Genomic DNA, 13503 nt, shown 5'->3' on the forward strand with positions numbered 1-13503 from the left:
CTTTCACCAGGCAAATCATCCGTTGGATATTCAGACACTTTTTCTAATGAATAGTAGATTTATTCTTTGAAATTCTCAAGTTCTTTGTAGAACTTGGCCATCTCAAATTTTATATCGTGTAGTCAAAATCCTTTGATCAGTCATCTCTTACACCACGAGGATCATCAAAAGAAACAACATTGGAATGGCAAAATCCGATTCCAGGGCAGTGGCATCTTCTTGCACATGAGACACTCCTCGATGTTGTGTCAACAATCTCATGGGATACTCCCTACATATGATCATATCCCCTTACTAATTCCTCCAAGACATTCCTCATGTTTGCTCACCATTAATCTCATACAAGACCATGATTGAACTTGCTTTGGTACCAATACGAATTTAACATAGGGTGGATTTGAAAGGAAAGAGAGAGAAGAACAAATTTATGAACAAATCACACAATTCAAAGAGGTCAATTTTGTAGGGTTTTCTCCTCTATTAAGAGTATTTTCTCCCAAAACTCAAGCCTTTTTTTTTTTTTTTGACAAATGGATCAATTTTATGCAAAGTGTTTCCTCGAGCCTGACGGAAATTGGCCCTCGAGTGCAAAAGCATAAGGGAGTTTGAGTGTAAGATCCACCCATCAAGCAAGGACGAAAGTCAGCCTTTGTGATCCAATGGTGCTAAGTGGAAGGGCCATCGCTCAACATTCTATACAAAAAGGAAACAAAGGAGAACCAGAGAAAAGATGGAACAAACCTACGTTTATGGCGTAGAAAAAGGTTGCATAAACGGCCGTAACAATGATTACATAACGATAACGGTGGAAATTGTTACGTGCTATGGGGCCATAACAGTTGTTATGAGAAAATGGCCCGTTATAGCATGGGCCAATTTATTTATTTTTTTAAACGACCGTTACACCCCATATCATAGCGGTAAAAATGATGGCAGTTACGGCCATCATTACCATTATTGAATACCTTGCTCCTGTTGATTCTCAAGATATCAAAAGCTCAAAAACACAAAAGAAACAGGAGCTCAAGCAAAAGAAAACTAAATTAACCTAAAACAGAGACAATTAAGATCTTTGCGGAGAAGGAGAAAAAGAGCTCCCTTAGATGGACCCTGTCCTCAGCAAAGAATGTCATCTATAGAATTTGTTAAACGATGCACATGCAAAAATGGGACTTAATATTCATCAACCCACACTTATTTCCTATCTATGTTCATCAACTCTCCTCGTACATATGGCCTCAGAGGACTCGTGTAAACCAAAATACAAAGATAAAGATCCAAAAACATCAACAAAAATGGACTCTAATAATTTAGATCTAAATCATATCCTAGAGATTGTCTTTCTTTCTTTTCTTTTCTTTTCTTTTTTCCTTTTTTCATTTTTGTTTTGAAAGATAAATTCCAAATCCATAAAGGGAAAAACAACAACCCAAAAGATTCTAAATCTTTATATAAAAAAATTTAAAAAAAAAAAAATCTTCACAAAGTATAATGACCTAATAACACATAGATCTTACTAAAAAACCCCCACCATCTTTACCAAATAAAAACTCAAAAGGAATCTAGCCACAACCACAAACGAGCAGTATTTTGAATATTTTCCGCAGCGTAGCGTAGCTACGACGCCATGTAGAGTTAGCAAATAGCATAAATCCCCTGTCACATATGCCACGGGGGTCACAGTGCATGCGTAGCGTATGTAGCGTACGCTACGTTTTTTTATAAATGATAATTGTATTTTGTTTTGTACTTAATACTCTCAACCTGCGGGATTTTCATTTCTTTTCTTACTTGTGACTTGTGGTTTCAATTAGACATTATTAATTAAGGATTTTAATTTCTTTTCATACTTGTGACTTGTGGTTTCAATTAGACATTATTAATTAAAGTCGTTTGCTTAGAAAGTTGTTGATGTGATAATGATTTGATTTGGTTTATATATGTGGATTGGCTTTTGATAAATGATAATTAATAACTTGTTTGAACATGCTTATACTTGAAAAAATGAATCTTTTTTAGGCATGATATATATATATATATATATATAGAGAGAGAGAGAGAGAGAGAGAGAGAGTTTTCTTTCTTACTATTTATTACATTTTCTTAATTTTAAATAGAAGTATCATGTACCTTACACTACATGCTACAGAGGGCTGAACACTACGCAACATGTTGCCGCTATTTAAAGCACTACGGGATCTATATCGCCTTTAAGGCCCTTAACACTACACAAAACTCAATGTGTGGGGCCCACCGAATAGGTCATATGACCAGCAATTTGGGATTTTGGGACCCACATCTTAATCACAGGCTTCTTGCAATCACTTCCACATGCATAATGATGATGATAATTTTAAAGCCTAAGCGAATAGTCAGTACATATTCTATCGTATGTGCACTGGTGGGGCACTAATTCCGCACCAAAGGCCTACCGGGAGTCTTAGTTGCATGATCCTTCTAACTAGGTGCCACTTCCGCTTTGAATCGCACTTCCCACTTGCATTCCCACTCCCGCTTCTTGCCAGTTTATACTTGAAACCATTTTAAGACAGACATTTCCGCGCTCTGCACCCAAATTTATTGACGCTTCACTTCACGCTTGGTGCAAGCATAACTAGGACAAACCAACACATTTTTTACCTAACACATGGGTGCCCCTAATAGTTCCAGGAAACTTTGCTCCCTTCTAGCTGCTACATATCTACATCCCAACGAAAAAAAAAAAAAAAAAAAGCCTTCACAGGCATATGTTTTCACAACCCGGACCCTTGGGGTATTTACACAGTTGGGTACAAACATATGGCTGTAACTAGAAAAGTATATGTTTGCACAACTCATTGAATTCCAAACCACAAATCAAAACATTGCAAATGAGATATTCTATTGGCTATCCAATGCCCATCCTATACAGCAAAATGATTAATGCAGAATTCCAATCAACAATGCAAAAAAGATTCCGAATCTTGCAGCAAATGCATTTGGCACTGACCTTGTTTAGATAATTCAACTGAGTGACGATACAGCTTATTGCAACCATTGCAAATATCCATGTCTGGAAACAACCAGCCTGGTTCACACCCTCTATCGTCAGCTTTATTGCAATACCTACAGCTTTTATACTCATAACCTGTAAAAAAAAAAAAATAATAATAATAATAATAATAATCAATCACCCAGATCATGAAGATATTCAAACAGTACTGCCAAAGTGCAATAATTACCGTTATCGATCCGATTATAGAGCATATTCCCAGGTAAACCATTATGTTTGTCTGCCCATAGCGTGGCGCACAATGCAACATCAGTACCAGCACCACAGCTACTGCTGACGCCGTATATAAAAGAAATGCTGTAATGAACACTCCAACCAATCACGACAAAAGCTATAAACAAGAGATGGCATGGTTAAAAGATCAAGAGCTCCACCGGAGAAATCCGCCATAATACCTGGTTGGATTGCTAAATCCCATATTTCCGATACTGATGACGGAGTACGTTCCTCAGGCGCATGAAGCACGATCACGGTAGAACCCACTATACAGAGAACACAGCCCAACACCCCCATCCTCTGGAGTCTCTCCTTCAATATGAAGTGTGCTAAAACAGCACTGCAATTTCCATAAATTGCATCCCATCCCGTGTTAGTCACTTTAAATGAGGCACACATGTACAAGGATCCACATCATTCATTTTGTGGGCCCCACCATAGCTGGGTTGAAAGTCAAAAATCACACCAGTCCAATGGTAACCACCATGAAGTGAAAGCCAGACTCACTAACCATTCATTTGTAAGCTTCATCATTGATTGGTGGTTGTGACAATCCAATTGCAGTTTTTCAGGTCACAAGCCATCCACATTACAGCCCACCACATGAATGGTCCAGATCTCATACACGTACATTGACATAATGACAAATATTACTTCACTTAGTGAATTCAGCATCAAGGAATCTACTTCTTTCCAGTCATCCCCAAAATGCAATCTTACCTAACAATAATGCTCAAAGCGCCAAGCGGTGTTACAAGAACAGCTGGGGCGAAAATGTACGCCACAAAGTTGGCGATTTCTCCGACGATCACTAAAAACAATTTCAAGGATTCCAACTCAAAAAAACTTCTATAGAAATTCCATTAACTCAAAAAAAAAAAAAAAAACAAAAAAAAAAAAAACAATTTTAAGAACAAACTCAAGAAACAGACACATACAAAAATCAATTCCAGTAACTCAAAAAAAAAAAAAAAAAATCAATTTAAGAAAAAAATTCAAGAAGCGGACGCATACAAACACTTACTCGCAATCATACCGACCCACCAGAGCGGCTCCAACAAATACTTGTAGCCTCCGACCCCTTGAAATTCAATTCCACAAAAAACGAATTCTCATCACTTACCTTAGAAAAGAAAATTAAAAAAGAGAATTTGGGGGTGTAGAGAATCAAAGAGTACCTGCGCGGGGCCCGGATGCACCGGCCCGCTTAAGGCCCTTCTTCTTGATGATGAAGCTGGCGCCGATGAAGGCGCTGGAGACTACCGCAAGCACGAAGCCTTTGAGGTTATCGGTGTAGAGCAGCGAAGCCGATGGTGACGATCGTACGATGGTGGTAGCCATCGATTGGTGGGGCAGTCGTCGATGCTCATCTACGGCCGTCGATCAGTGGAAGAGGATTAGCAGGAAGAAGAAGTCATTATCTAAATTTCTCCATCTGTTTTTTTTTTCCTTTTTTGTGGGGGAAGAAAAAAAGAACAAAAAAAACCAAAAAAGGGTGAAATATGAAGTGTTTTCTTTCTGTCTTCTGTTCTCTCGATTTGTTTTCGCTTTGTTACTCTTACCTGCCAGTCCAAAGTCTGGTAGGAGCGTCGCGACCGTGTATTTATTATTTTTATAAGAGCCGAATCTTCTGCAGCACCTGTTGGCTCAACGCGGGAGCGGATTAGGACGCGGCCCTTAACGTGGGACCCACTTGATTCATTTGTTTCATATCTACCCCATCCATCCGTTTTTTCCACATCGTTTTATGACATGAACCCATAATTTTTTAAGAAGATCCAAATCTCAAGTGGACCATATTATAGGAAACATTGGCAATTGAATACTCTACCGTTAAAAACTAACCGGGCCCACCTTAATGTTTCCGTAATGTTGATTTGTCATCCAACCTTTGGACAAGGTCACAAGAAGCTGGATGAAGGGTCAAAAATAAATATTAGCTTGATTCAAAACTTTTCTGGCCCATGAGAAGTTTTTAATTGCCAACCACCTCCGTTTCTTATGATACGGTCCAATGCAAAACAGATGTACAGCATGGATATAGGATGCATACGTCAATATGGCCTCATGTAAGGGCCGGGAGTGCGGGTAAGATACTACCCCGCGCCTAGTCAGAAAATGACGGTCTGGTCATGGATTTTTTTTGGAGTCCATGGCTCCGCGGTGACCTATGCGTTTTATCCACACTGTCGGTTCATTTTTATAGATTATTTTAAGGCATGAGCCTAAAAAGTAGCTACATCTATAGCTTAAGTGAACCTTACCATACGAATACTATTGAAAATATCCCAGGGGCACATAAGTTCCAGATGAAGCTGATATTTATGTTTTACCTTAATCCTTACAAACCGGTTGGATGGCAAATAAACATTGATGTAGGCAGTAGGAATGTTTCAATATTAGGCATCACTCCACCTGTCTATGATGTGGTCTACTTGAGTGATGTGGTCTACTTGAGTAGTAGATGTGACTGCCTTCTAGTCTCATGCTCTAAAATTACTCATAAAAATGAAAGGACTGTGTGGATAAAACATATACATCATGGTAAATCCTACTGTCATTTTAATTAGACCATCCGTCTATAGCTAGGTACTCACGGGGGTAGTACCCAATCTCTGCCACCACAATGGTGAGGCCTCACTCCCCTCAGCATGTGGTATATGTGAAATCCACTCCATCCATCAGATAGAAGCCCTTATTTTTACGTACATAAATGATAAAATGCTCATACGGGCCGCACCAAAGGAAACAATGTAAAATAGCCCAAACCTCTACAGTTCGTGTGCAGCATACCTGAATTTTAGATCATGAGGATTTTTGTATGTTACTCTCGTCTCTATGAGTCGCACATGATGACTAGGCCTGATAAAAGCTACATGCTGTGGTGGCGCCTTGGCATGTTATTTCCTTTGTTCCTATGGTATGGCCCACCTGAGTTGGATGAATTTTTTTTCAAAAATAGTATCAAAGAAAGTACCAGAGAAAGAGCACCAATGTGGTAGTGTGTTGTTGGCTGTTGGTCCCACCATCTTTCTGTTTATCCATATGGTCCATCCATTTTTCCAGCACATTTTTTGGTAGGAACACAAAACTAGGCAGTCCAATCTCAGCAGCACCACAACATAGGAAACTGTAATGATTCAACACATACTGTTAAAAACTTCTCAAGGCTACAAAACTTTTGGATCAAGCTAATATTTGTATTTAGCTTTCCCTAAATCTAGAATTGTGTAACGTAATTAATTGGTTGGGTGACAAATAAATATTTCACTGGGCATAATGAATTTTTAATGGCGGGCATTCAATTACCGCTATTTCCTATGATCTACCTAAGAGTTGGATCTCTCTCAATTTTGAGCTCATGCCATAAAATGAGGTAACAAGATAGAAGAACAGCATGGATAAAAACACATACATCATGATATATAGCACTTACAAAGCTTTTCAAGCAGCCCCTAGCGTTTATGTCAGTGTTGTATCATGTGTTACACCATGCGATGGAGGGAATCCGCATACTAATTTGATAACTTGTAACGCCCCGAATTTCGAGGGTTGAGTAAAGTTCAACTCCTGAGATCCAGCACATCACTTATGTAATATGGATAATGATGTTTAAATGCTGTCCATATTAATGTATTAAACATGAGTAAGATTATACTAAAACAGTATATCATACTCTACAGATGATGTAATTAAGCAAGCGAAAGACTGAAATATATGTATTGAAATAAGTAAGCGGTTCACAGCCTCCAGAGTATGATGATGTATCAGGGTTTAATTTATACAAGGTTTGTTTCAAAATATACAAAATGTCAAAATGTAAGTGTCCAGCTAATCCATATATTCTTATAATCCCGTCGGATTAGAACGAGATCAACATAGACCCGCCTGATAGCTAAACATAAGAGAATTCTTCCTCCTCTTTATGAAGTCCAACTCAGCTGCATAGACTCCATCCTCACCTGCATCCACAACAGAGTCTGATTGGTGTTTTAAAACACCGTCCCAGAGTAGGAGTGAGTGATTAACTCAGTGGTACTATAAGGCAAAGGTTAACATGTTATCAAGTCAATCAAGCAGTAATGATAAAGCAATACAACAATCACTTCGTAGCTACTCTTGTTAATGCAGGAATGGTGTATACTCTCGCACAAAACTCCCTCAAAAGTGACTCTGACTACCAAGTTCGCGCATGACAAACTCCCTAAAGTGCAACTTCTTCGCCAAAGCACATGCAATATGGTGCATGGTCGTGTTAGCAGAGTTCTTAATTAAGCTTATTCATACAGCAGGTTCAGAAAGCTAAGGTACTTCTCTTTATATCATTTACTCAACCAAAGGATCCATATAGGGTTGTCAATCCTAGTTATTTACATACGATAGGCAAGTTGTAGGGCATCACCCCTAAAGAAAAGCAGTGGATAGGCAAATTCAAGAGTTTATACTCGCAGTCACTACGGGGAGGCTCATCACCTCAGAGTAAGCCGACAGCTCGAACACGGTGTCCCATACCAACATGTCCAGCTCACGAGTTTAGGTTACTCACTGGTCATTGTGGGGAAGCTCGTCACCCCAGCGTAAGCCAATAACTCGACCACGGTGTCCCATACCACCATGTCTGGCTCATGAGTCTTAGCAGATCGTGGTACCATGGTTGAAACGGGCTTTTACATTGGTAAGTGGTACTTTAGATTCAAGCAATGATGTCCACACATGGTAAACACATAATAGGCCAATCGGTTTGTTTGGTAAGTTCGATTAGTACGAGCACACATTGACTTAATCGACATAGAGTGCATAAGCACCCCTTGTGGCCTAACTACTGTCGACAATCGCCATGCGACACGGATTCGTTGAGTTACCCAATATGGCAAGACTAATTCAGCCACCAGTACAAGGATTGTTATCGATTGCCTGGGCCACTTTGTAGCCACAATCTTACTTAGATGCAATATATAGATATGTGCGATAATCATATCAGCATTTAACAAATAATCCAAATAAATACCTCATTTGAGCATTTCATCAAACACATTGGACATGTCACCTAACACGTGTATTTCATCCATAAATTACATAGCAGTAAATATGATTACATGAAAGAGACTATACATATGATTAAGGTAATTGAGAATCTTATCTTAATACACTTAATAAATACAATTCATCAGCAATTTCTCATTCAAACATTTAATCAAACACTTAGACTACACATCACCAAATACATAGACTAGATTAGTTACGACAAATATTATGGCAATTTCTTATACGAAGAGATCATCATGCATACATCAACACATGTATCCTAGGTTTACAATCATGACAAGCATAAATCACAATTTCATGTTCATTCAAACATTTAAACAAACACATGGAATGCATCTTGTATTCAACATAATTCATACATGCATAATATATCGAAAACGTCATAACTAAGATCATATAGTAGCAATCAAGTCAGACATAAATCATTAGCTGACATTGAAAGCATTGAAAACCATAACCTAAACGTTTTATAGTACACACCTTTCGTCGGAATACTCGATTCAGACGCGGTTCGAATTCTACGTTCCCGAAAATGTAACGTCTGACACATAAGCAATGAAATAGGTTAGCTATTTCGTCGATTACTTTATTTGGATCTCTATATCAAGATTAGGATTAGGTTTTCTTACCCAAATCGAAACTAAAAACGATTGTGTAGTGAAGTGGAAGGGTGATTCAGTGCGTGGAGTAATGGGGAAGAATCACAGCATTGATCTCCCAAACCTTCCCTTCTCTCCTCACTCTTTTCTCTCTTCTTTCTCCTAGGGTTAGAGAAATTCGTATGGAATGGGAATGGGGTGGTTTAAGGGCTTTATATAGGCCCGGAACTCATGCAAATGGCCCCATGGCCATGGTATACTTAGTTCATAACCAAATGGTGTCTGTTTTCGACAAACAGGGCTCATCTGGAGGCTCATTATTCACTTACGTCGAAGGAGAAGTCCCCTGATAATGGATATATGCCAGGATTGTGATTTCGGCGTGATTGGATAGGTCGATCGGCCGTAGAGGACCCGTGTCAGATTAACGGTCGAACTTGCTTGATCGGGGTCGCAAGTATACAGATATGAGCAGGGAAATTTTCTTTTTCCCTGGGTGAAGTTTGGTAAAAAACTAATGGTCCGAAATCTCCAATTTTGCGCGCAAGCGAACAACCCAATTTACTTAAATTTCAATACATTTTCTAAAGATATTCGCGTTTCTTACACACTTTACTCAAGGCTCAAGTTATGCATTTCTGGATACTATCTAGGCTCGATTCCTGATGGTTGTCAAGCCTAATAGGACGGACATAACCTTATAGTTTCGCGGTCATCGGACTTTCAACGTGTGGTTTAGGTCCAATACGGAGTTTTAATGTATTCCTGAGGGCGACAGGCTCGTGAGATTTCTCCTAGGTTCTCAAGTAGTGTTGAGTTGGCGATTTTGATAGCTTTGGGTCTCGCCATTTGTGTAAATGGTGGTCTAAGCTAATTCCACCGATTAATTTAGTTCAGTACTTAATTAATTTTCGCCTAAATTTCTACAAAATACGGTCCTTAGGGATTTCTGCCTGAGGTGGTATTTGACCTTTGTACGGATTTTTCCGAGACGTTACATAACTTTCAAATACACTTTGTGTGGGAACCAATGTATTCAAAACCAGTCACGTTTGCAGCTGTTATGTAATGGTAACAGTCATAACCATTACATGTTATGAGATTGAAACGATCATAGCAATTATTACAGAAAAAAAAAGGTTATAAAGGCTTTACGATGGTCCCGTAATGGTATGTAACGGCCGATAACATCCCATAACAAATTTTTTCAAAAATATAAAAATGATCATAATGATTGATGCGAGACTTCTAACAACCGCTATGGCTCATATCATAACAATAACATTATGACCGTTACGGTCATTGTTACCATTTTGGAACACTTCGGTGGGAGCGATTAAGTATCACCAAGATAACCTGTCAATATTGTCCAACCTTAGGGCCTATTTGGGTAGTTTATTAGGTGGGATTAAGGTGGATGGAATTGTAAAAGTTGCAATAAATGTAAATGTAAGGTATTGTCGGTGGATTTAGTTTATCCCATGTTTTCGAATCCGGACGCGGATTGCGTCCTACCCCCGCTCGGACAGTAATCCGTCCGGGCAAGGCTCTGTGGGATCCACCGTGATGAAATTATTTTATCCACACTGTTCATCGTTTTTATTAGATCATTTTAATGAGTGAGCCGAAAAATGAGGAAGTTACATTGCTTAAGTGGACCACAAACTTGGGATTGAAATTCCACCATTAAAAACTTCTTGGGAGCTGGAGAAGTTTCAGATCAAGCTGATATTTGTTTTTTCACTTCATCCACGTCTACATGACCTTGTGAATAGGTTGTATGGTAAAAAACCATCACGGTGGCCCTTAGAAAGGTTTCAACAGTGGGTGTCATTATCATTGCAGCTTCTTTTGGTGTGGTCCACTAGAGCTGTGTACCTTCTTCATTTTAATGATTATACCTTAAAATGATCTGAGAAAAGTGATTAACGGCGTGGATAGAATAATTTCATCACGGTGGGCCCCACAGAGCCCTGCCGGACGGATTACCGTCCGGGCGGGGGTAGGCTGCAATCCACATCCTTCTAATCCCATCTTTGGCATATAAGTATAAAAAAACTAAATCCTAGGATTTAAATTCAAATGACGTTTGGATTGGATGTGGATGCAGCAAAATCCACCGTCCGTGGATACGTTGTTTGGAACAATCACAAGCCATCGACGTGACCTTTTTACTGCGTTGACGTCAACAAATTTTGTGGTCCCCACCGTGATGTATGTGTTATATCTTTGCCGCCCATCCTTTATGCGAGATCATTTTATGGCATTGCCCAAAAAATGAGGAAGATCCAGAGCTTATGTGGACCACACTAGTAAGCAATAGGGATAGTGACGCCCACTGTTGAAACCTTCCTAGGGCCCATCGTGATGTTTATTTGCTATCCAACTTGTTCATGAGGTCACAAAGAACTGGATGAAGGGAAAACACAAATATTATATTGATCTAAAACTTCTGTGGCCCCTAAGAAGTTTTCAATGGTATGCGTTCAATCCCCATTGCTTTCTATGGTGTGGTCCATTTGAGCTTTGGATCTTCCTAAATTTTGGGTCCATGCTCTAAGATGATATTGGAAAATGGATGGATGGTTTGGATAAATCCCATATATCATGGTGGGATCCACATAACTTGCTAATGTGGATCCTACACATATTCGCTGGATTCGCATAGTGCAGAGCATAATATGTTTTGAATTTCAGATGAATTTGGAAAATAATGTCTTAATTTTGAGAGGCATTCTCATAATCCTTTCTAATACAAGGCTCATATTCCAAAGCATATAAAGCTAATTTTGATCCCATCTCACGCACCTTCCAAACATGACATTCTGAATTTCAAAGTGGGATTAGTTAGGGGTCATTTGACACCGTGGATTGGAGGGGATTGGAGGGGGTTTCAAATCCCCTTGGTTGTTTGACAGTATAAAGCAATTGGGGATTGCCAATCCAAGGGGTTTCCAATCCCCTCTTTGAGGGGGTTTGTAATCCATAGTGAGAGCTTGGATTACACCTAAAATCATTCCAATAGTTGCAGGTGTAAATGTATGTCATTGTACACTATCATTCTATTGGGCACGTGGCCCACTAATGATGATCGGCACCGTCCAAACATTGTCCATGTAGATCAGCGCCGTCCAAACATTGTCCATATTAATCAACAATTAAAAATTGTTGGTTAGTCACTCAGACATGATCTTGTGCTTGCAATCCATCCCAAACTTGGAATTTCATCATTTTCAAGCAAAGCATATATTTCGGTGGGCTTATCACAACCAGAGTGTCAAAAATTATATATCTCACTAATTAGGAATATTAAAGTTGATTTAGTAATTAAATTCAAACCGTTATAAATATACCATGTATAGGTATTTTTGAATTAAAGTTGATTCACACTCTAGGTTGCCAAACACACCGGGAGGATTGCCAATCCAGGGGGTTGTGAATCCAGGGGGTTCCAAATCCATGCTCCCAAACAAGCCTATACAATCCCATCTAATCCGGCCTAATACCACTCCCCAAACAGGCCCTTAATGTATGTGTTGAATATCCATGCTCTGCACTTGATATTTGGATATGTTTTATTTTTGTGACCATGCCCAAAAATGGACAGGAAAAACTAAATGACCACATGGATACGCAACACATGCATCAAGGTGGGCCCCACATAATTAGGGGCCATTTGGCGCAAGGTATTAGATGAGATTAGGTGGGATAGAATTGCATTTGGTCCTGTGCAATTCCATCCCGAAGAGGATAGGAAAGGTTAGGATTAGGTGGGATAGAATTGCATTTAGTCCCATGGAATTGGGATTGGTCCATGCCGGATTTCCATGGATTTTAAAATTCACTACACATGTGGGCCTCATATTGATGCATGCATTTATCCATGTCGTCCATCCATATACACTGTTTACATGTGACATTTTGGTTATATATGTGTATAAGTGAACGATATCTGTTGTGAATTTAGTTCGTTGATTACGATTTCATGATCCACCAAATATGATTTTGCTTAATCCGGTGTTTTTTCAGAGCAAAAATTTCATCCTAGGATTGGATGGCTACAATACCATAATATTTCTAGACATGCAATTGTCACACAATAATAATGCTAAACCCATCCAATACAATTCAATAGCATTTAATTCCAATACCATCCAATGCAATAATGATGTTAATCCCATCTAATGCATCTAATACAATTCGATACCATTCAAATCCCAACGTGTTATCCCGGTAATACTTAATCCAGTCCTCTGTCTACTGGCCATTCTCTGACAGTGCTACATGGATAAGTTAAAATCCCACCACGTCGGGTCACCACGGAGGTCCGTGTAACCATGGTTTTTTTTTTACGCGTGAAGGAGGATTTCCGTATAAGAAGAACCGCGCCCATTCGACGTTTGATGGAGGATTCCGGTACAAGAAGAACCGCGTACGTGTGGTGAGCCGCGCAGGCACGCGGGGAACGCGAATCTCCTGCATCATGTTCACACGGGAGTCCGTGCAACAAAAATCATCAGTGGGCCCCACTGCGTGCCAGCTACTCTGTCCACCAGGGACCCATGTTGTAACATGATTAAAAAATCAGGC

The 13503-nt window shown here is 39.4% G+C and overlaps 1 protein-coding gene across 1 annotated transcript in view; it reads right to left on the bottom strand.

Moving 5' to 3' along the window:
* The window catches only part of LOC131237466 (probable magnesium transporter NIPA6), a 40543-nt gene extending 35693 nt beyond the window's left edge, over positions 1-4850 (bottom strand). The window contains exons 1-6 of the mRNA XM_058235243.1: positions 4447-4850; positions 4293-4349; positions 3989-4079; positions 3448-3608; positions 3222-3349; positions 2990-3127 (exon numbers count right to left, since the gene is read on the bottom strand). Of these exons, the coding sequence (XP_058091226.1) occupies positions 2990-3127; positions 3222-3349; positions 3448-3608; positions 3989-4079; positions 4293-4349; positions 4447-4609 (738 nt within the window). The 5' untranslated portion in view covers positions 4610-4850. The remainder of the gene's footprint in view (positions 1-2989; positions 3128-3221; positions 3350-3447; positions 3609-3988; positions 4080-4292; positions 4350-4446) is intronic.
* Between the last annotated feature and the right edge of the window lie 8653 nt (positions 4851-13503).

The sequence above is a fragment of the Magnolia sinica genome, chromosome 2 (genome assembly GCF_029962835.1).
Source record: "Magnolia sinica isolate HGM2019 chromosome 2, MsV1, whole genome shotgun sequence".
Lineage (NCBI taxonomy): Eukaryota > Viridiplantae > Streptophyta > Magnoliopsida > Magnoliales > Magnoliaceae > Magnolia > Magnolia sinica.